General features: G+C 30.6%; 1 protein-coding gene across 2 annotated transcripts in view; it reads right to left on the bottom strand.

Annotated features, from left to right (window-relative positions):
* Nucleotides 1-23,690, bottom strand: part of LOC137933745 (organic cation transporter protein-like) — a 64,908-nt gene that overhangs the window by 20,685 nt on the left and 20,533 nt on the right. The window contains exon 1 of one of the 2 annotated variants that reach the window (XM_068777775.1): nt 8,262-8,479. The exons of the other annotated variant lie outside the window; for it this stretch is intronic. Within the exon in view, the coding sequence (XP_068633876.1) occupies nt 8,262-8,331 (70 nt within the window). The 5' untranslated portion in view covers nt 8,332-8,479. Of the gene's footprint in view, nt 1-8,261; nt 8,480-23,690 lie in introns of those variants that run through there. 2 annotated transcript variants of the gene reach the window in all.

Below are 23,690 nucleotides of genomic sequence, written 5' to 3'. Positions count from 1 at the left end.
CTGTTATCCCAGACTTGAGTTTTACTGACAGTCTACTTATTATAATTTAATTTTTCATGAAGGAGGTCGGTGTACATATAATTCGATATAAGAAACTTTCTAAGTTTGAATAATAAAGCGTATAAGTCTTCTGTAATTTTTATAAAATTAGATTTAAATCATTTATGGAACTTATGCACGTTTTTATTCTTATCATTCTTCTTAAGTTTGAGGTCATGGAAAACCATATTTACAATCTTTTTGTTTGCAAAACATTGGTCCGTACTTCAATGACAAAAATAATCCACTGAAACTATTATTATAAAAAATTAAGCGACTTGTTTGTAATACTTGAAGAGAACTTATATTTTATCTTTTTTATGCACTATTTGTAAAACATATTTCAAATTTATTCTCATTTTATCTCGTCATGTCTATATTATGTCTAGCAGAGTAGAGTATGCTGTTATAGAATTGTGTATGAAATATTAGAGAATTAAAATCCACGTGCCCACGTGTGAAACTAACGTAAGAAAAAGTTTTTTTTTTAAATAATACAAAATTTATAACTTGATTTTAAATAAATTAACGTTTGAAATTTTAAATGTGTTGGAGTGCAACATTCTTTGCAATATGTGACGGGCGTAGTAAGCCTTGTGATGCACAATAGCGCAACTATTGCATTTATCGCGTATGTTTTTTCTGATCTTTTAGTAGACTGACAGTAATCGATTGTCATGTTTACCATAATTAGCATTTTTATAAATTCTCACTTACTGCATTTGATACGATAACGATACAAGAAATTCTTAAGCGACACCTTTTGTATCTTAATATTACAATAATAAAAACTAATTTATCAAAAATCAAATCATGATATGTACATTAAGCGTGATACATTACATTTAATCCATCAGATTAAATCAATAATCGGTAATGACAAGTCATTATCATTTAATTTCATACGTTATGTAGTTTTAAATAATATTTTCTTATGACATTTAAAAACAAAACAAAAATGTTCTTTTTTATGAATATAAGAGGCAAATTGAAATCATTGTACTGCTTTCTATTGCTACCCAACTCGGCTGGAAAACGTTTGGAAGTAACGAAATTTCTCATCCAATATCTTTCAGAGCTTCAAGATGTTATATGTTACCAATGGTGATTTACAGCGCTAAAAGTGGTATTTCACTCTGGGCCTCATAAGCAAGTTCCCAGTCGCTCAACGAGCAATAGAAATGGCTGAGCTCAGGATTTATCTACGAGATCGGATCAGGAATGAGGAGATCTGTAGAGGAACGAGGGTAATTGATATAGCCCAGCGAATTGGCAAGGCGAAGTGGCCGCTGGAACCTTAAGTGCCTAAAGTGGACACTATGGGTTGGCGAGCGCAGCATAAGACAGGACATCCACTTACAAAGAGGACAGACGACTTTGTTAAGATAGTTGGAAGATGTTGAAGGCTGGTCGTCTTAAAACCGGTACTACTGTAAATCTATGGGGTAGGTTTATATCCAGCAATGATCGTGACAATACCCATTGTGTGGACGTTCTATGCTGCGTTTGTCAACCCGTGGTTTCCACTTCTAAATTTTTAGGCCTCGGTGGCCATCTGTTCTGTTGCGCTATATGAACTAATCTAGTACTAATTAAATATGCCAATCCATTAGACTATGTGGGTTATTTATCTTCGTCTACGTATCTTCTCATTAACAAAAGAAAATTATTTAAAAAACTAAGTTTATCATATATCCTTACAATTATATTGCTAGTAAGTATAGACAACGTTGTCACAATATAAGGCAATCGTGTATAAGGTTGCATCGATACGTGCTTAGAACTGATTACATAAAAGAACTCATATCTACAGAGGCCTATTCAAACCACAAAATTGAAACTGCACTTTCATTTTTATATGTTTTATTGATAGCACTATAGAAGGTCATTTTTTATAACTGATAATTGTTCTTGATAAATACATATAAAATAATATCAACTTTGGATGTTTACGTATAAATTAAAAAGAGTTATTGTTTTTTATAAAAAAAACCTTTGTGCCACACTTCGTTATCGAGAATTTAAAAATTTTCCGTCATTAATATGAATAAAATTGTGACATTTTTTAATTTTAATGGTTACAATTGATATGTCTTATAAAAATGATAATGTTACAAGCGACATAACAGTTGAGTCATAAATACACCCGACAATTGCGTACTGTGTTAAAATCACAAAAATTTGATTGCACATCTGTGCCTGGTTTTTTACTACGAGCAATTTAACAATATTTACAGAATATTATGGTAAATTTTGATTGTTTTACTAAAGACGAAGAAGAACTCAACAAAAGAAAAAAATATGTCACCGCCATGATCGTTATTTAACAACATACGTTTGTAATGTATTACAAACTGTACAATAGTGAATTTCTTACGTATTTAAAAGTTATGATTGAGGATATGATCCATAAGCATTAACTTTTACCCAAGTGTAGTGCTATAAAGTTATGATTTTATTTTCTTCTTTGTACGACAGTTGTAAATGTTAAAAAAACGAGCTAATTATAGGCCAATGATGAGCCTCCTTAGAGATGTGCATAATCGTACATTAATCATAAAAGTAACTTATTTCTATTTGCCATTGTTGAAATCTTACTTAAATGTTTGTATTTAGTACTTAAGTGGTTGTAGCAGTTTATAGATAAGTCATTGAACGAAGCCAAGGTGAGTTGGCACTTGACATAAGCGCGTATTAACGTTAACCACGTAGAGGTAGTGAATGCAACAAAAGACAGTCATACTGTATACACTTATTTTATAAAGGTGTTTTAGATAATTAAAATGTATTATATAATTAGTTAAGTAACGTACATACCCCTTAAATTCAATTTAAAGCATTTGCTTTCTATATTAGTATTTAAGTCGCTATAATATATTATTTTCAGAGAAAAATATTGTTTTTTATTGTAAGTACATCAAGTTGAATAAGTTTTCAAAATTGTAATATAAATAAAACAATATGAAGCTTCACGCTGCTGCATTTTACAAAAATCTTACCTTAAGAGTATATTTTTAAAAAAAAATCGGAATAAAATTGTATCAATAAAATTTAAAACAAAATATAAAGAATCATAAAAAAATAGTAGGTCCGAAATCCATGAAATTAGCCATTGAATATAACGAAAACAGAAATGTCCTGCCAGTAGATTTGTTCGCATTATTTCATTAAAAAATATTGAAATCTAAGATAAGAATGTTATCTTATTGTTTATTAACATCGAAAGTCAATAATAATGATTAATAGGGTTTATCTTGGTCATAAATAATTACAAGGAACTGATAAGGAAATTAGACTATTTGGATTAATAACAATAACTAACAAAACTTAATATTTTGCAAGTAAAATGGATAATCTATAATATCTAATAAAATGTTTTTGCCGATTAATTCAGCATATGTTAAACTATTATTCATCGATAATGAACAAACAGCAGAAAATGAATTTAGCAAAATGAACAGACTTATACGTACAAAAAATATGATATGTCTAAAATGGATTTAGTATATGATATATGTTACGATTTTTATTACATAAACGTAAAATATATTATATTCAATATAACATAATTCAGAGCGAATACAAATGGGCATACTCTCCTTTAAACTTTAACATCTAAAACCAACACCGGTAGGTAAATGAGATTTAAAAAAAATACAATTCATCGGTAAAAATAGATAATCGTTATAAGGAAAGTCTGAAACAGCAGCTCATGACATTGGCAATTATGAGGAAACCATTTAAAAATATGTAAAAAAAATATTGCAGTGTGATATTTATGTCTTATATGTATACATAAATATATAAAAGTTATTAAAGTTTAGCGATTGATAATCTCAATTGATACAGTCTGATTACAGTCTTTAAGAATAAATGATTACTTATACACACACGCACATATACATACATACACACAGATAAGAAATATTTTAACTAGGTAATACTACAGGTGTTAAATCTTTTAATTAATAACTTGGACTAGTATTAATCCCAGTAAATATCACTACGCTAAATCGCTATTTTATATTAAAATTTACATTCTCATACATTCTGAAGAAGAAAAACATTACCTTTGTCGTGGGAAAGTTAAGACAAATCAAATTGTCACCACAGTCGATGTTTTTCAAGGTTACCGTTTTTTTAGGGTCTATAACAATTAAAAAAAAATTGTTTGTGTACTATACTTAAACAAATGTAAGCACTGCTTTTTATCTATTATTGCCCTGTTGAGCACAAAAGGAGATAAGACACGTTACTGACTGTAGAAAAATAAAAATATTAAACTCTAAGACGAGCTAGGACTAATTTATCTTTTGAATAGGACTTACTTTTAATTTGTTAACATGACTCTAAAAATGATAGTAAATATAATATTTGACGAAGTAAAAGTTTATCGCATTAAAAATATTATTTGCAAACAATTACAACATATATTTTAGCACGTGTCAGGAAAATGAACATGACATATCAACTGGTACAGACCTTCGTACGTTTACCGCTTGTAAAACGGATTAAAATTAATTGTTGCATATCATAATGTTTTAGTTTGAATTTCTTAGTATCTTAATCGTTATGTTTTTATACAAAATTTTACAACACATTGAATTAACGCAAGGTTAACGACAAGGGTATACTTTGCGCACTTTTTAATCGTGATATTTAAAAGTGTAGCTGATACATATCGTGGCATGTGATTTTAATTTATTGTTCCCTTTATCAGTATTATTATGTGATTACATAGCAAATGTACTTGAATCATGTCCGTAATATATTAATATTGGTAAAATTTTTACGCAGTTTTTATTTTTATTATTGCAAAGTTTTCCCAATTTTTCATGAACTATAGTCGTTTTTTTCCTTTTATGTTTAGAAATGATGTGCTATGCACCGTATCTCTATGTTTGGCGAATTGATAAAAAAAGAAAACGAAACGATTTAAGATAAACAGAATTTTTTCATCAGAAAGATACCATGAACCGGTAAGTGCAGCGTAGGGCATCCATCAATAAGGTGGGATCAGTATTTCTCAGCTCTCTCAGGAATGAGGAGATCCATTGAAGGACAGAAGTAACCAAAATTGCCCAGGGGATAGGCAAATTGAAGTTGCGATGGGCATGGCACATGACCGCTGGAACCTTAAAGTCTGGAGTGGAAACATAAGGCGACCTTGTTTAGGATGTGGAAGACGCTGGAAAAAAATCTATGGGAGAGGCCAGCATGATCAGTAGCAGTCGTCCTGAGACTTCAATATTGATGGTAACATGTGATATGAAATGCCCAGTGGAATAGGACTCAGAATGAAATAACCCGCCCAGAGTTCACGTGCCATGTAAATTTTTGATTTGGGTTACATGTGCACACATAATCTAAAGACATAGGAATTGAATGTCTCATTGATCTAGTAATTTAACTGGCTACCGGCCCTCAAACCGGAACATTGTCTTATGTGCATTACTGCTTTACTCTGTGACGTACCTCAACGGGATTATGAAAGTGACAAGCCTCTTTAATACAAGTCCTTTGTCATTAATAAATGCTTATAAATATTTTTATAGTACTTTAGTTATCGTCTAATCAGTCATGGCCATGTAATGACTGATTAGAAAACGATTGTCAATATTTATGATTAGACAGAAAAATATTATTACATGTAGTAACAATGTACTTCTGTAATAAACTATTAAATTCTATTTCCCGATCTTTGATTTTAATTTTTAATCAACTTTAATCTGTAATGATTTTTTTTTATTGTAATACTAGTGCGCAGATTAGAAGTTTATTTCTACGATTGCTAAAATAAAACATATTTAAATGGCTGAGAAATGTAACCTGTATCTTGTAGGTGATAGTAAAATTACTTCTGATTTTTTGGAAATAATGCTTCCGAAACAGCTGTACTGCCCGGTAAGACGAGAAGAGTATCGATCGCAACCTCGCTGCACCTTGCCACGCTTAGGCACGATACAGGGGTTTCAGTGGCACTATAACAGATGAATATCCTTCTACCAACCTCAATAACGTATAAGAAATTTATTATAGTTGAACTAATTGTGAGAAAATATGTTTGGTCATAAAAGTATAGCATCGTTATTCTTTTATTCCAGGTAATTTCCAGAAATTATTGTTGATTTCTAAACAATTTGTATAATGACCTCGTTTACTAAATTTTAATTGTAGGCGCAAGATTTTCTATTACTTTTTGCATAATTAATATTAGTTTATTGAGATGAGTGAAATAGTAATATGAATAACTGGGAAATAATAATATATACAGTGCTTGTTCAATTAGAAACTAAAATATGGCATTTTTCTATCAACATCATCGTCGTCGTTGGCGATTCAGCCCATAGACGTCCATTGCAAGGCCAAGGCAAATATATTTTTGGGCCGATATACTATCATCGCCACCCTTGACAGGCGCATTAGCGATCGCATTGTGGTATTATGGTACACAGAAGATGCTGTTGGTCCATCCTCTCCACACTGTTTGTAAGCAGTGGCATTTCTATATAGTTAATTCTCAAATTGTGTATTATGGAAGATTGAATAAGCTATTAAAACACGTGATCGTAGGTCCCGGAACACGAACCCGCGAACTACGATCGTAGTTCTCAGCCCTCTAATGCTCGGCTACCCCTGCTCGTTCAAACCATTCTATCGAAATACAATAATTATATTTGGTTTTAATTAAAAAACTTTCCAATTTTACAAAGTATATGTTATTTGTTGAACCTATCAGAATTTCTTTAATGATGTTTTGTACGACGAAAGTAACATAAATTCTATACGAATATGGGGCAAACTTACACGTACTTTCGGCAATATGAGAAGAATTATTTTTAGTTACTAACTGTTCCCATGGATTTGGATAGCTAGAAATAATTGGCCGGATGCATTCTAATAGAAAAATATATAAATGATATACATTTCATAGAGATCACTTTATTAAATGATTAAATGTAAAATATATTCATCATTTAGTAATCAAAAAACTGACTGTACCAGTTGCATGGTAAGCAATAATACAAAATTGCAGCAAGTGACCTGTCAAATGCGCGAAGGTTATAGCCAATTGTCAAATGCCCAATTTTAATATTTTTACTAAATTTTCGTAATATTTTCTAGTTTCTGCGTAACCTTGTTCATTTTTTATCATAAGTTTTATAATGAATTAAGAAACTTATAAAAAATGTATGCAATCGTTAAGTTAGTTCAAGTAAAACCCTACTCGGTTTTACTATACTTATATACTTAAAAACACAATTTAAAGAAAATTAACAATATTGATTACTTCTATTTCATTGATTCCATTTGTGTTGCTTGTAATGTTTAATAACTAATACTTCCGTGCTCCCTGGATAGTTTAATTCATTCTTTTGATTTTTACCATACCTGATGACGGTTCTTATATTAAGTGAACAAGACACAAGCTATAAATATTTTAGACGAACTTAGCAAAATAAATCTGTATTTTGGACCGTAAGTATTAATAAAAAAATATTCTAGACAAACATTTTATAAATAGTAAAGAAACTGATTTTTAGTTTTAGCTATTGTTTAGAAAGCCAATTATGGTTAAGTAATCACTGAAGTACTGAGTTATCCTGCATAAGTATGAAAGTTCCAGAAGGTACCAGATCAGGTATAAAGGCTTTAGAAGTGAAACAAGTACGTGCAGTGACCGGTTGTTACAAACCCGTTGTCCTTATTAACTAAGTCGTTTTGGTTATCTATTTCCAAAATATGAAGCCCATGAAGTGTTTGTTTATATTATATATATGTAAATTTATACCATAAATCATATTAATTGCTCTACAAACTAAATTTCATAAGCATAACTTACTGACATACACATTTTTATACTGTGTTTTCTTATGTCACAGTACAGTTTAATGGTTTTTAAAACAAAGTAATTTAAAGTGCTTACTTTTATCTACTTTAATAATGCACTGAACTTAGTCATTTGAATATTTTAAACATCGTTAGGTAAAAAATCAGTTAAACTATATTATGCCAAATTTTAAGCAGTTAAAAATAATTATTGTAAACAAATAATATGCGAAATTTATTTTAAAAAATAGTGTATAATAAAAATATATTTTGTTATTGATTGGACAAAGGACCGGATCGAAAACTTAGAGTGCATAAATGAACACTATGGCATAATTTACTCCATGCATTAAAAGAGAAAAATCTGTCGAAAAATTTAAAAATGTACTTACTCCTAAAAAGTCCCATCTTGAAACACTTCCTCATGATGCCCGGAAAATTTTTATTTCCTTCGTCCACCATGTAAAATCTGAACTTACTTTTAATTTAATATAAAATTTAATAAATTATTAGAATTGTAAATTTTATGAATAAATTTATGAAAATAGATCGTTAAAATTTCGTTTGTGTACGTAGGAAAACGAAACGTTAAATGGACACAACTGTAGCAGTCAGCCGCTACAAAATGTTTGTTACATTAGACTGAAGGCAGCCCAGGCGCAGACAGCCGGCTTGCAATGCGTCTCATTGCCACGCTCCTTGTAAAATCACATTTGCGGATTCCTTTTATATAATCGCGCCATATCTTCATGCTAATGGAAATTGGGATGTCCGTAAGAATAAATTACTTTCCGGAAGTTGTGAGAATACTGGCTTTAGGCAATCTTTTCTTAAATACAAACTAATCTATTCTACCTGAGGTTATATGATCTAAATAGTAAACACACCTAGAAATAAGACAAACTAAGAAAAAATACTAGAAAAAAATAAAGGACAAGTTTTGTTTAAGTTTGTAAATAATAAATTTGAATAAGAAAATTGATTAAATATAAAACTTTAAAAAATAAGTATGAACCTATGTTCATACTTATTTTTTAAAGTTTTAAAGCAAAACATTCTTCTAGTCTATACTTGAAGAATGTTTTGCTTTGCAGTAGGCGTCTCTCGGCTGGCACGATGGTGATGAATTCTAGAAGTAGCACTATACGGTTGCCATGATTTAAGAGTATATGTTTATTGTTCTACAAAATATGTATAATTTCAATCCTTACATTATTATGTTCTCAAATTATATTTAAAATTGGAGAACATTATCGAGAAAATACTTAGGCATTTTTATCATCCATAGGACATCGACTACTTAAAATAGGTCACTTTCTTGGAAGTCCAAGAGGCGTCTTGAATATTTAATATTTTTACACAAATTTAATACGAAACTTACGGCTTAATGTATCTCTTTTATTATTTTACGGAAATACCTTATTAAAAACTAGGTCTAATTGATGACAAACCATTTATTGAATAATGATTCATTGTGTTTATTACTAAATATAATACATATAAAAGTTTTTGTATACAATTAATTATTGGAAATAACGCTGTTTTAATTTTAACATACATATAAATGTGATTGACTTTTATTATTAATTATACCGATTATTATTGTATTAAAGTGATAAATTAATATAAAATATTAAATACTGCGTTTTAAAGATAAATCGCAAGTATTTTATCTGATTGTATTCGTATAAGGATTTCCTTATGTTGTAGTGTTACCGTTAAAAAAAACAATGATAATAAAAGTTTTAACAAGTTTACTTTTATTTTTACAATTCATCTATAAATATTTCTGTACACTATTTTTTATGAGTTAAAATAAAGTTTAAAAATTTTTTTTAAACATGTGACTAACAGTCGATACAAAGTTAATAACTAATGTGCATATGTAAGTTATAAATAATCTCATATTTCTCAAAAATTACTTTTTCATATAATATGTATTATATTTAGTCAGATTTGTTGTAGAAAACTACGCTTTACTTGCTTTCACCTAAATTATAATTAGAAAGAAAAAAATATCTTTACATAAAAGTTGCATTGATTAGTACTTAAGTGACAGGCATACATCAAACAACATGAAAAATATTTTTGCATATTCAAAAAATGGTGGAATCTAATTCGAAATATCCATGACACTCGCTACCATTGACTGATTTTTAATTAATCTTAATTGTCTTTATTTATAAAAGTTATTCTAAAGTAATCCTATTTAAATAATTTTAAGAATAATCTTAATAAATTCTTATAATACACAAATAAGCAAAATTTAAAAATTTCGTTACACAATTTAATATTTTAGTACTATTTATTGTAACATTAATATATAAAACAAAAAACTAACAGATTTAACGATTAAATTTGAAAGTGCCGATAGTCCGATCTACATCGAAGTTATTTTGAGATTGGTATGTGGTCGCATACTTTTTCTTAAGTTGACGAAATAAGAACGTTACTCTGCGATACAGACTCTTATGTCTATTTACACGTACATTTAGGTAAATAAATATGCCAAATGAAAATTTATTTTGAAATATACTATTTGAATTAAAATAAAGTAAACGAAAATAAAAAAGGAACATATTCTTTCATATTGTTATTAATAGTAAATATCATATAACTATATAAGCCAATTATGCTTATAAATCAATCAGAAATTTAAATTTTATGTTATTTAGCGATTAATACCTAGAGATAAAGATGATAAAACCTCTGTAAATAGTTAAAGATAATCAAGGCCCTTGGATGCTTTTTCGGGTAATTAATAATGTCAATTATGTCTAAAAACTCTGAGCCTATATGTCAAAATAAATCATTACTGTTAAACACTTTTAAAACCAAATGAGCCTTTTTATCCTATACGGGCGAAGCATTTGACCTCTGTCTCGCCTGATCTTAAGCAATGACGAGGCCTAAGATTGTACATGATCGCCCAGAAGAAACCTATTCACTCTTGTCTTGAAGACTCCTAAATTATAATTGTAAGTATAATATAAGCCTAATATAAAGTATTTCCCCGTGAAATAAAAAGTACAGCCCGAAACCACAGTTCCTCATCACTTTTTATGCTATTCTGTAGATAAAGCAGAGATGAATTGTACTAAACGAAACTTGCCGAATCACGAGAAAAAAAAAACAAACAAAAGTGCAAGCAATTTTTTTTTTGGTAAAGCCCATTATAAAAAGTATTTATACAGAATTGTGTGCTCGTGTACGATTTGTAACTGTCAAACATTTTCTTAGAAATACGTTTTGAAAGGTACGTAAATGGTATTACTGACGTTTTTCTATGCCGGTGATGCGAATGACGTATACTTTAAATTTACCAGTTACGTATAAGGTTAGTGGAATGTTTCTATAATAACTGCTCCTGTACAAAGGCTTAATCTTTGTAATGTTGTATAATTCAAAAGTAAACAATTAAGATTATAAACGTTAACAATTAATGTTATCAAAGAATGTAAAATGCAGGATCCGTTTCAAGAAAATATCATTACTATGCTTATTTTGAATATCAAGCAACAAACAGAAATAACCGGCATAGCCCAGCAGATTGGTAGAAGTGGCAGTAGCAGGCCACTGAGCGCGCGGAATTATTGACCAGCAAGCGAAGCGTAGCACGTCCAATCACAAGATAGACAGGTGACTTTAACAAAGTCGTTGGAAGACACTGGACGTAGACCATTTACAACCGATCCTATTGGAAATTTGTGTAAAAAGCTTATATCTAACAGTAGAAATGATGATAAATGATATTTAATTAATGCTATGTATATTCCATTTTACAGAATACCATAGGTAATAAAATTATCAGGCTGCTTCTGGAATGTTACAGCTGACAGTACCACCTCATATCTCAAGGTGATTAACGTTAATGTTCTGCTAGCTTATCACAAATTTTTGGATAGCTTTGCATAACTATAGGAAGGCTGTATTATATAAATATATTTTATCCAACACGAAAGGAAATTTCGAAAATAAAAATGTACCACATAGCAAGTTTTGCGAAAAAATGGAAATAATTCATTTTGAAAGTAAAACATTTTTATTCAAAACTTTAATTTCATCTTAAATTCCTTAAGTCAGTACTTTCAATGTAGAGTGCGTTTTAAATAAATTATAAAGCATCAGAAAAATTTTCATGCAATGATTTTTCATGGATTCAAATCTAATTTAAAACTTGATGAATCGTTGAAACGTCTTCAATTGTTATTACAGCATTTAAAAAAGGTATTTTCAAAAGCAGCTGTGTACCTCTGGTATATTCAGTTTAATTGTGATCCCTTAAACTTGAAGGACGAAGAGAGAAATGATCGTTGTTTGCTACTCCTATGGAAGAAACCGAGCTAAAAGTTAAAATTTTGAATCAAGAAAACCAGTACCTACGAAGAGATTCAGCTCGATCGGGAAAGACATAATATACTACACAAGCACTTTTACGTGGGAAAGATGATTATTCAGCGCTGAGTTGCCCACAACTTTAACACGTCCATGCACATTGCGACCAAGATCAGACACTTAAATACAGCTCCGATTTGGAACCGTGTTGCTTCTTCTTCAACCTAAAATTTATAACTAGCTTAGGGGTCCATCGTGAAAAATTTGTTAATAAATCTAAAAAAATGAAATTTTGTTAGATTTATTAACAAATCTTAAGATGCATTTATTCAACAAACCGTTTGTTCCATCAAAAAAGAGGTAACAGTAACCGTACGTAAAATATGAATTAATAAATAGGTTTCTGTAAATTTGCCATGACTATATAGGATGGAATATGTCATGCCGGGGAATAAAAAAGTCCCTGTGGTTAATATTGTTTTTGACCCACCCGAAAATATTTACTATAGTACCTTCAGATCCGGGCTTAAGAAAATTTTACTCTAGTCAATGAATGTGCAAAAAATAGCGTGTGATAGGCAATACCACATTTTAATTTACACCATTGTTAGAACTCGTGACCGCTCGTCATGTTCTCCATATTGATGATTACTTTTAAGATTAGACATTCTTAGTACTTTAAATTTCGGCTTCCAGTTACCTTATCGATGTACCTCAGCACTAATAGTAATAAACTTATTTTACCTGTTGTTTCTATGAACGTCTTTCTTAACTAAAAACAAATACATGAATTAATGCTTTACCTAGCATTTAACTTATTTTTACCTTATTGTACACACAGTCTAAAATTTAATTTTTTGTAACATATATTTTGATATAAACATAATTCATTATTCATTTTAAAAATAATTATAAAAATATATCACGTGAAAGTTATAACGTAAATTACATTTAAAACTAGTAGGAGTAAGTCAAACTTTGATAAAGGAGTCAATCATCGAATCCAACAAGGCTAGGAAGCGTTTGGTATATTATGAAATATGTTCTCGTCCAATATATTTACTAGTTACTACGACCATTGCCTTAAGATGAAGTTATACGATATTGATCTTCACATTGGTAAGTTAACAGCAATCACTTCAGTAAAACGTGGTATCTCCCTTCGAGTCTTATTGACGAGCTCACAGTCGCTAAACAAGTCAATGAGAGGATTATGCTAGGGATTTACCTACAAGATTGAATATGAAATAAGGAAATCTGTAAACAAACAAAAGTAAGCGAGCACGTCGAGTCGGCAAGTCGAAGTGGCAGTGGGCAGACAACATAGCGAAGAACAGACAGCCGCTGCGGCCTAAATGTTCTGGAGATCTACCCAGATTGTGGACAGACAACCTTGCTAACGTCGTTGGAAAAAGTTGGATGCAACCAGTCCTATAGTAAATACTATTGGATGGCCTATTTTGCTGTGAACGCTCCGCCACTGAAAAGTGGATGAAATAGTAAGCAATGAAGAGTAGTAAGTTAACCAAACCATCTTGAAACTCTCTCAGTAATCTTCTGGAATGCTAAATGGTGGCCTTCCAATCTAGTAAAATATACTGTTGTTGTATAAAAAGTTTGAGGCTAAGCTCCTTCCGCTCTTAGCTATTGCCGCTCACGTTTCACTACCACTATTTCTCAAACCGCGTGAATAGGTAAATGCGAATTATAAAATTTTAACTTGCAATTTAAAAGTAAAATTTTACTTTTAAGTGGATGCGACTACAGATGAAATATTTAGGCTTGCTGCAAGAAATGAAATCCTTTATCGCTGATGGTTTCTTCTTTGTAACGTACTTATAACATAAGATCGTTACTACATACATTCTACCAATTGTATTTTTTTTCTGTTGTAACAATAAGTTGTAAATTTATGGTTGATTTGGTTGAACATAAAAACTTTACCATGAATTAGAAACTACTAAACGGAATATATCGAAGATGTTCATTATTTTTTATTAAATCGTAAACTTAGCTATTATTTGTATTCGCACGCAAACATAGTACGTACAAGACAAACAGAGTATATATTCAAAGTAAAAAAATTGTTATATTCTAAATATTTCTAGAACTAAAAAACGAATTTAATTTAAATTTTATTGTTGTATGAACTACTTGTTTCAGAAATATAATGCGTTTAGGACCCATTACATTTTCTAATAATTAAATTAACAATGAGTGAAAATTTTGAAGAAATATTTTGTAAATTCTAAATACAGTATACGATATTCACAATAGTCAAACCCGAAAACTATATACTTAAGCATAAACTTCTTTTTTGCGGTGTTGCTTGCGTTTTACATATTTGTTCTCTCTAAATCATATTTAATGGTATTAAATTAATGGTATTAATTTGCTATTTTTAACGTAAAATTTATTGACTTCCTTATTTTCCTTTTACGCAATGGTTAATTGATATAATACTTTTAAAATATATGGTTCGTCATATGACACACGCTCAAAGAATGGATGTGAAAATAATCATAGATCCAATTTTAATAAGTTATATGGAACTACTAATTAAAGAAATATGATTAATTATAAATTAAAGCCATTTAGCATTCATGGAAAAGATTTTCGTTAATCATAACATGAATGTTGTTAAAAATATTTGACATGTTTAATTAGACTTTTTAATAAATAATGGAGTAATTAACTAATTTGATAAGTTGTTATAAAAACATGCTTCAGTTGTGAAGCAGTCACATGCACTTCGTTCATGAAAGAAGCTCACCATCGACATCAATAGCGACCAAAAGCGGAAAAACGACATCACGGTAAGTTTTTTTTTATTGTTTTTGTTGAAATATTCGCTATTTTTAAGCAATTTTATTACTTATCTATACCTATTTCATAGTTGCTGCCATGTCTTTTTGTCTTGCATTCATAAACATAGAGATTTTATAAAATTGTGATAGCAGGTAATCTATTTAAATCATAATACATAAAGCTTTCATTGTTTATTTTACACTTTCGTTTTAATGACTACATTTTAATATTGCGCAATGTATATATTATCTTTCTTTCATATCCCTAAAATCTAAAAGTTTGTCAACTGGTATTATATCCAATATATGTATAAAGATTAAGATATTTCATGCACTTATCACGCTGCGGCTGTGTGTTATAAAACTAATATTTACGTACAATTATAATAAAATGTATTACTGAACGTATGATAAAAAATCCAAACATAGCGAATTTACCCCTAAATACATTCAAGATAGCGGTTATAAGTGGTATTGTAAATTAGTGGCTTGATTGGTGGTAGCCAAGCGGTAGAAACTTGAGACTTGCAATCTAAGGGCGTGGATTCGAATCCCGGGACACAATTTTATTTAATTCACTCTTTTTGTATTAATTATATATGATGGCCACTGTTCGCAAACAAGTTTCCAGAGGTTGGACAGCAGCATCCTCTGCGTACCATAATACCACAATGCGATCGACAACCCGCCTGTCAAGCGTTATGATTATGGTATATCCCCCTAAGATATATCTTTGTGGGAGGCCTATGCTTTACAGAGGGCGGCTATGAGTTGACACGACGATAATTGTAATTTCCTGGTATTCGGGAAACTGTTTCCGAACCACTAGACACTTCTTTATACAAATATTGATTTATTAATTAGGGAGCGTATAAGCAATAAATTCCTTCAAAGTGTTATAAAAGTGTTATAAAACGAAAAAATAATTGGATTTGATAAAATATGTAGATGGTTTAAATATCATTGTGACCATTTTTTACTAACATATTTATTTTTTTAATAAATGATCACAATAATGTTCACCTTATCCGCTTTTGATAAATTATATTGATTACTTGTTTACGTAAACTGAAAAATGTCAAATAAAAACAACTTGATAACTTTAACTAAAAATGGTATTTGCCTTTGAAAGTTTTTAACGCGCCCTGATCAGAGAACAGTCCACAATAAATTAAGACAGAGTTTTTTTTAATATCTTTTACAACACTTAAGAATCCTTTCCACTTTATTAGAAATTACTGCAAGTAGTTATATTAAACTCTTTAAAATCAATGGTATTATAATTTAGAGGATAAATACACGAGTTCGTTATAAAAACAATGTTACAAAAATCAAAAAAAAAAAATTATCAGTAAAAAATTTAATTTTCAGATGAACAACAAGATCCTGTTATCGGTGCTCGTGTGCGCGATCGTTACAAATTTACCATCAGCTCATGGTCAATCAGACCTAGAAACCAACATTTCCATGGATTTATCATCATTATTTCCATTTATCACGATGATAAAGAGTCAAGTTAAAGAAATCATCATCGATTTGGCGTTTCAGGTTTTCGAGTACGTAAGAGTTATCGTACAAGATTTCAAAGTACGTCTGTTGAAAAGACTTGGCAAGTACACGTTATCTGATGTATTTCATTTAATATTTGACGGAGTAATTGAATTCGTTAAAGACGAAGTAAATGTAGCGACAAACAAATCAAACATTACGGAGAACACGACAAAAAACATTGCACCTGAACTGGAGACAAATGACGCATTAGGAAATGATATTTTTGAAAGTGCGTACCCCTGGACGTTTTATAACAACTGAAAGTGTTATGTTCATGCATAAAAATTTCGGTAAAATCAGTGCGCCATTAGTCTTAAAATGATATCCCAATTTAAAGAATAATAAAAGAAATTGCAGTACTTTCCGATCTTGATGTGTATCATTTCTTACTAATTCAAAGGTTATGTAAATATTAATATCATTTAATTAACTGGACTTTATTAAATTTTGCTACAAACATGCGCAAACGCAGACTTAATTTCAAAGCTTGTTTTATTATACTTTTCAACTGTATGTAATTTTTCATAGGACTATGTTATAGGTAGCATTAATAAATTATTAAATTATAAAAAATGTGTATATAAATAAGTATGACTCTTTAATATTGAAAGATAATAAGGTTTAAGAAATTTGGACAGGAAATAATTTTCAGCATCGTATTATTAAAAAAAAAACTTTTAAAATAACTGAAGTACTCTATATTAATTGTTATTAATTCTCTATATTAATTGTTTTTATTCTAGTATGACAAAAAATGCAGCATCACTTTCCTTTAAGAGACTATGGAATATTGTTACAGATTTTAAAGTTTGCTGTTAAAAAATCGCAGGCGCTTCGAATAAGTTTTCAACCTTGTTGACGTAACAGAGACGAAATACTTTTTGCTAGTTTGTTTTCAAAGGCGATCCCTAAATATTATTGATAAAAATCTGTATTGGTTTTGTTTTGTTGAGTACTAAAATAACTGAGGTATTAAACAAAAAATATTTTTGGTGAATGTAATCACTCCGGCATTTTAAAAAAATGATTTTATTTATAAATAATACCGCCATAAGAAAAAGGAGTAGAATACAATGCCAAAAAGTTCAAAAAGGTTAGTGTGCTTTACTAACGATGTGATGCTACACTATTTAATTATCAAAAATCTAATCTAGCCTTAGCTCATAAGGACAAAAAAAGCAAGCCGAATTTTTTTAAGCAATACTGTATTCAAAAAATCAGATGAATTTGTTCACTAAATGTAAATTCTTTATTTATTCTTCCAAATCAATTTCATCCCCTTCAAAATAACCCTTACGATATAACGCACTTTTGCCAACACTTTTTCTAGTCCTCGAAATAGTCGGAATAGTCTTTTTAGAGTACAGCCTACAAGATCTTTATCGATTCAGTTCTTATCTCTTCAATCGTATCATACCAGCGTTCCCGCATTTCATTTTTGAGTTTGCTGAAGAGCCAGACGTCATACGGATTTAAATTAGGCATATGGAATACGGTCGTTACGTAACGGTATGACGATTTTTTTTTAAAAGTTATTCGATTTTTGCACCAATCGAGACCTGATGCGTTAGAGACACAAAACATTCTCCAAAATGGTTTGGTTGAACCAAATGATATTTCAACTTTTGACAAAAAGACGCCTGGCAAATATTATAGACAATCCTACTAACCCAGGAACAAAAATTACTTGCCTTTGTTATGCTCGCGATTTTTTTATAACAATTTTACCTTATTTTTTGATAATTATTTGAAAAGTATATTCATTTTGTTGTACAATTGTAAAGTTATCTTTGTAAAGTTGCATGTTAGCGTTCCATATGTCAAAACTGAAATTTGAACAAAAAAATGTAAGCGCAAGTAATGTCACATAATTTGTAATACAGTAAAAAATATTTGAACATTTGACGGGGCACGGTACATCTCAAGTGGGGTGGGATCGTGGAAGTGCGCTAACGGCTCAACGGACTTTTGTTTTTTTATCTCAAGCATTTCAATGCGCCCGCGCGCCAGCCTCAGGAGTTCAGATCCATTGCTCGGGAGGAGGATCCTGGCCTCGGCCGCGTTCACTAGCTATGTGACGTTTCACGCACCGGGGCTAACTAGAATTCTTGGAGAAATTGTCAGAGCATCTTGAAATTCACGCCACAATCTTTATATCGCTTCGCATCCCATCGGGGTAAGTGTTGAACAAATATTATAAAAATATTAATATATAGCTATAAGTTAGATCTCGACATTTTTTCTGTGTTCATAGTTCCATTATTACTCGTACGTATTATTTATTATTTTTCAGAATGTTTTTTTTCTTGTCTTCTCACTTTTTGTTTTACAAAGCTGTACATTTTGTAACTGTTCTGACAGTAAATAATCACATCAACTGCTTTTGGCTTCTTCCCTTCCTTCATTGCAAGCCATCTCGGGGTTTACTGCCAGCAGAGCAAATTGTACATATATTTATATATGTTATTATAACTGTGACATATATTCACAGGCGCGAGCTTTATTATTAAAATAATCTTCGGTCATTGAGATTGAATCTGTGCGTACCTCGCACCGGCACGAACGCATCCTGTCTATTACCGGCGCTCCCCGTTTCGACCTGCTGCCGCCTGACCAGTTTAGTGAGATCGTGCGGCTGCATACCACCACCATCAGAGGAGTATCGACTTGCGATGTAAAATAAGACCACGCCTTCTGCCCACTACCCTTTTAATATAAATAATATTTTCTACCCATACATCTTATCAACGCAGATCTAATGCTCTTAAAGTACAAATTTTGGATTGTATAATTAAATATATCAATAGTGGTTAAATAATTTATTGTTTTATTTTAAAATGATCATCAACGTGTTAAATTAAACATAATTTAACAAACATAATAATTATTAGAACTATGTGTCATAATAGATAGACACGTGATCAGGGGACGCAAAAAAGTTTTCATGTCTTTTTCTATCAAATGAAAATAATAAAAAAAATGAAATCGAATAATACTAACATTAAAATAATAAAGCAATCAGGTAAGCAATATAGTAAGTATCATGTAATGTAATAATCAAATAAATAAATGATCGAATCGATAAAAACATAAAAAGAAATAGTCAATTACATTTCTCATTCGCCATCATAGAATACTTTGTGACCGGAGATTTGAACTAGCTTTGCTTATCATGAAAGATTTTCGGTCAGCAGCTCTTATTTTTTATAGTACTTAAATAATCGTTGGATTTTTCTAAATGATATAATAAAAAAATATTATTTTTTCGTTTTTTTACTTTTAGACAAAATTCAGAATAAAAATTTTGCAAACACATAAAATAAACGAAATCTTCAAATAAACTAAATCGAAGCAACTTAAAATAAGCTTTATCAAAATCTCCGAATCATAGCTTTACCATTGTTATCGGCAATGAAAGTCTATTTTAAGAAACGATTTTTCTGTCTTTCCAATTTCAGTTCTATTATCTTTAATGGCATTGTAAGAAATGAAAACTTATTGAATGGATGTTATTGGCAACAAAATGTTTTATTTTTTCTTCCATCTACACATATAACCCCGCTTCTTTATAGGTAAATTTGCCATAAATCACAAATTATCAGAAACAGTTAAAATTTTGTGTACTACTCATGGTTTTGAAAAGAACAGCTAATTGAAATTTAATTAAATTTTTAAATATCCGTAAATCTAAAATTACCATTATTTCAAGAAGAAAATCTTAGTAAATAAATAAATTTAGATAAATGCTAGGAATAAGATAAAATAAAATAAGTACTTAAATTTTTCACAAAGAAATTTTATCCTAGTTTTAAAATGACGACAATTAACTAAACAGACAAATTGCTGTATTTATACTTACATGAAAATCATAATGATTAATTAAATTTTATTATGGAATTCAGGTAATTGTCATTGGCTACTTTTTAATAAGCTTTAAAAATCGAAAATTGTTCATGGCGCGTCTAACGCGTACTAATACGTCCATAGCAAAACTTTCCTGTTACATATCAGCGGCAGCGCTGACTCGGCAGATATAGCCCATTAGTTAAGTTTGCTGATTATGATTAATTCTTTAACCGACTAAATTAGTTTTTAATACATTTTCTTTGTTTCGAATAGAGAAATGACGAGGATAGCTCTCTTAATCGCTTCATAGATTTTAAATAGTATTACTATTTAAAATCGGTGTACATTTTAAGCGGATGTACTGCTCAAAATTTACCAAGAGATTTATGCAATTAACATGGATTCGATTTCTAGTGAGTGAGAACCATAGTGAGGTGGAGACTGAGGATATAGTAGAGGGATAAATAACGTGTAGATTAGGCAAAATGTATGCATGTTTACAGACTGTATTATATAAAATACTATATATTATGTAAAATATACATACATATATATACATTTACATATATATTTACATATATATTTATTTATTCATATATGCTTGTGATAAATGCAGTACACAGATTATCTGTTTATCAGAATGCTTGATGATTTTTTTAAAATAATATAAATTATTTTAAATTGATATCAGTTTCTGAACAACTGTTATAGTCCCCAGATCGTCATATAATGTAAATAAAATAACAATTTAACGTTGTTGTGACTTTGCTACTATTTTTTGACAGGCGCTCATTTTTCTAAATACAATATAAGTGCCTCAAGATTTACCAAATTTACTTTACTAATTATTTTATTGCTATCTCAGTACCAACAGACAAGATAATGTAACAACTTAGTTTTAGTATATATATGTAGTCAGTGATATATATACCTTGTATTTATCTTATATTATACCTCGATCCGATTATAGCCTATGAAACCTGCCGGAACTTAAAATTGCAATATGGAACGCGTAGCGCTATCACACACTATACAAACTTAGGTTTTAGAGATCTTTGCACCCACTTTCTTCATAAAATTTAATATACCGGCCCAAAACTGCGCATCTGTGGTTGTTCGTGACCTTATTTCTTGTAAAGAGGTTTAGATTAAGTGTTTTCAGTGTTCCGCTATTTCAAACCCAATAAAGTTGTATATCCCATTTCCCATTATTATTTAACCGCGTCATGCATTACCTCACAAAGGATATACAGAATGCCTTACCATGGTGCCTTTTATATGCAGACGATATTGTTCTTGCAAACAAATCAGCAAATGATTTGCAGAGAAACCTGAACCTATGGATTAGAGAACTAGAATGCATCGGCCTCCGCATAAGTAGATCCAAAACGGAACACATGCACTGTGCATTTGCACCAACACCAACACAAGGCCATAGAAATCTGAACATCAGTGGCATTTCAATACCATCCGTCACTAAGTTCAGGTACCTAGGGTCGACCTTAAGTACCGATGCAGAATCAACCGCTGATGTCAAGAACAGGGTACAAACTGCATGGATGAAGTGGAGGGAAGTGTCAGGCGTTCTATGTGATAACCGTATGTCCATTAAGACCAAGGGTAAAGTCTACAAAGCCGTTGTCAGACCAGCTATGCTCTACGGCACAGAATGCTGGACTGCCAGAGATACGAGCAAACACTTCATGTCAATGAGATGAAGATGCTTAGATGGTCGGGTGGCGTCACTAGAATGGACAGAATACGGAACGAATATATCAGAGGTTCGTTTAAGGTAACTCCGATCCCCAGCAAATTATAGGAAAATAGATTGCGATGGTATGGCCACATTCAACTAAAAACCAGATGACCACCTGGTAAAAACTGCCTTAAGCCTCCCAGAATTCCCAAGAGGGAGAGGGCGTCCAAAAGCTACGTGGTGGTCTAATATCAGAAAGGAACTGGAAACCCTTCAACTTGACGCAGAGACAACCCAGGATAGAATGGCCTGGCGCAAATTGATAAGGAGACCCGACCCCAAATAAAGGGAAAAGGGAAGGAAGAAGAAGAGATCCCAACAGGTTAACAGCCTTAGTCAATGATAAGTTAAAAGCAAAACTGGTATATTGTAGCAGGTACCTCGAGTCTACGATTTCATGAATATCCATCGTTCATTCAAATGCACCCATGGGCAGAAGTACATGTAATCCAATCACCCTGGTTTATGGGTGTGTAAACTTTAGAAGAGTGAATGTCAGCTAAAAACATTAAACCACTTTTATTTAGCAACACCCCGTATAATATTAGTATAATATAGTGATCATTTTATGTACCTTAAAAATGCGGCAAGCCAATAACTTCGAAGACGCAAGAAATTCGACAGGCCAATAATTGCAGCACAAAGTTTACAGAGACAAAGTGAACAATAATTTGTTTTAGTATTTAATCAGGCAACCTGAATTTTATTGATGATTACTGAAGTATTACACATTAATTGAGAACAAATAATCTACATACATTCACACCTTTAATTTTTTTTCATCTGTAATCAATCAGTCTGTATTGTTAATTGTTGTGTTGTTAATGAATTATGCCTTTTATTATGCCATTTTAGCTTGTGCATATTTTTAAAACATAATTTTATAATGATTTTAAATAACTTAAGTAGGTGATCAAAAAAAGATTATACAAGTTTTAAATAATCATTACAATTACTGTAATTTTCACCGTATTCGTCATTAGCCAGTTCGTAGGTCTATTTCAAGGTCCTAATTAATAGAGCAATTGTAATTAAGTCCAAGGTGTTATTCGATTACTTTATGCAGTATGATTTTTTAATGACGGAACTTATCTCAGTACACTAAGTCTACTCCTAAAGATATGTGAGTCTGCATTAATGATTTTCGAATTAAAATATAATTTAAATACTTGTAGTTAGTATTACATTGTGAATAACTTATTTATAGCTATAATTTCAAGCAAGTACAAAGATTTTCTTATGATAATCTAGATAGATCCCAGGTATTATCTGTCATATCTAGGTTCTGGTTAACCTTTTATGTAAATATAATAGTCTTGTCATAAACATAGTTACAATAAAAAAAAACAAAACCAAGTTTTAATTCGGAATTTATCATTTTTATGTAAATATTTATTATATTTTCGAATTTTCAAAATAGATAGGGGTGATCAAGAGAACCCAATTACTGTTAGAGCATTATACGAAATAAACGTGGCGACTAATGAAATTTTTGAAACTGTTCATCATCTTTTTATTACTCAAAT

Source organism: Battus philenor, unplaced genomic scaffold (genome assembly GCF_028537555.1).
Source record: "Battus philenor isolate CCGP_79_NKW_IND1 unplaced genomic scaffold, ilBatPhil1.0.hap1 SCAF_14, whole genome shotgun sequence".
NCBI lineage: Eukaryota > Metazoa > Arthropoda > Insecta > Lepidoptera > Papilionidae > Battus > Battus philenor.
The sequence above is the reverse complement of the archived record's forward strand: the minus strand, read 5'-3'. Positions and strand labels throughout refer to the sequence as shown.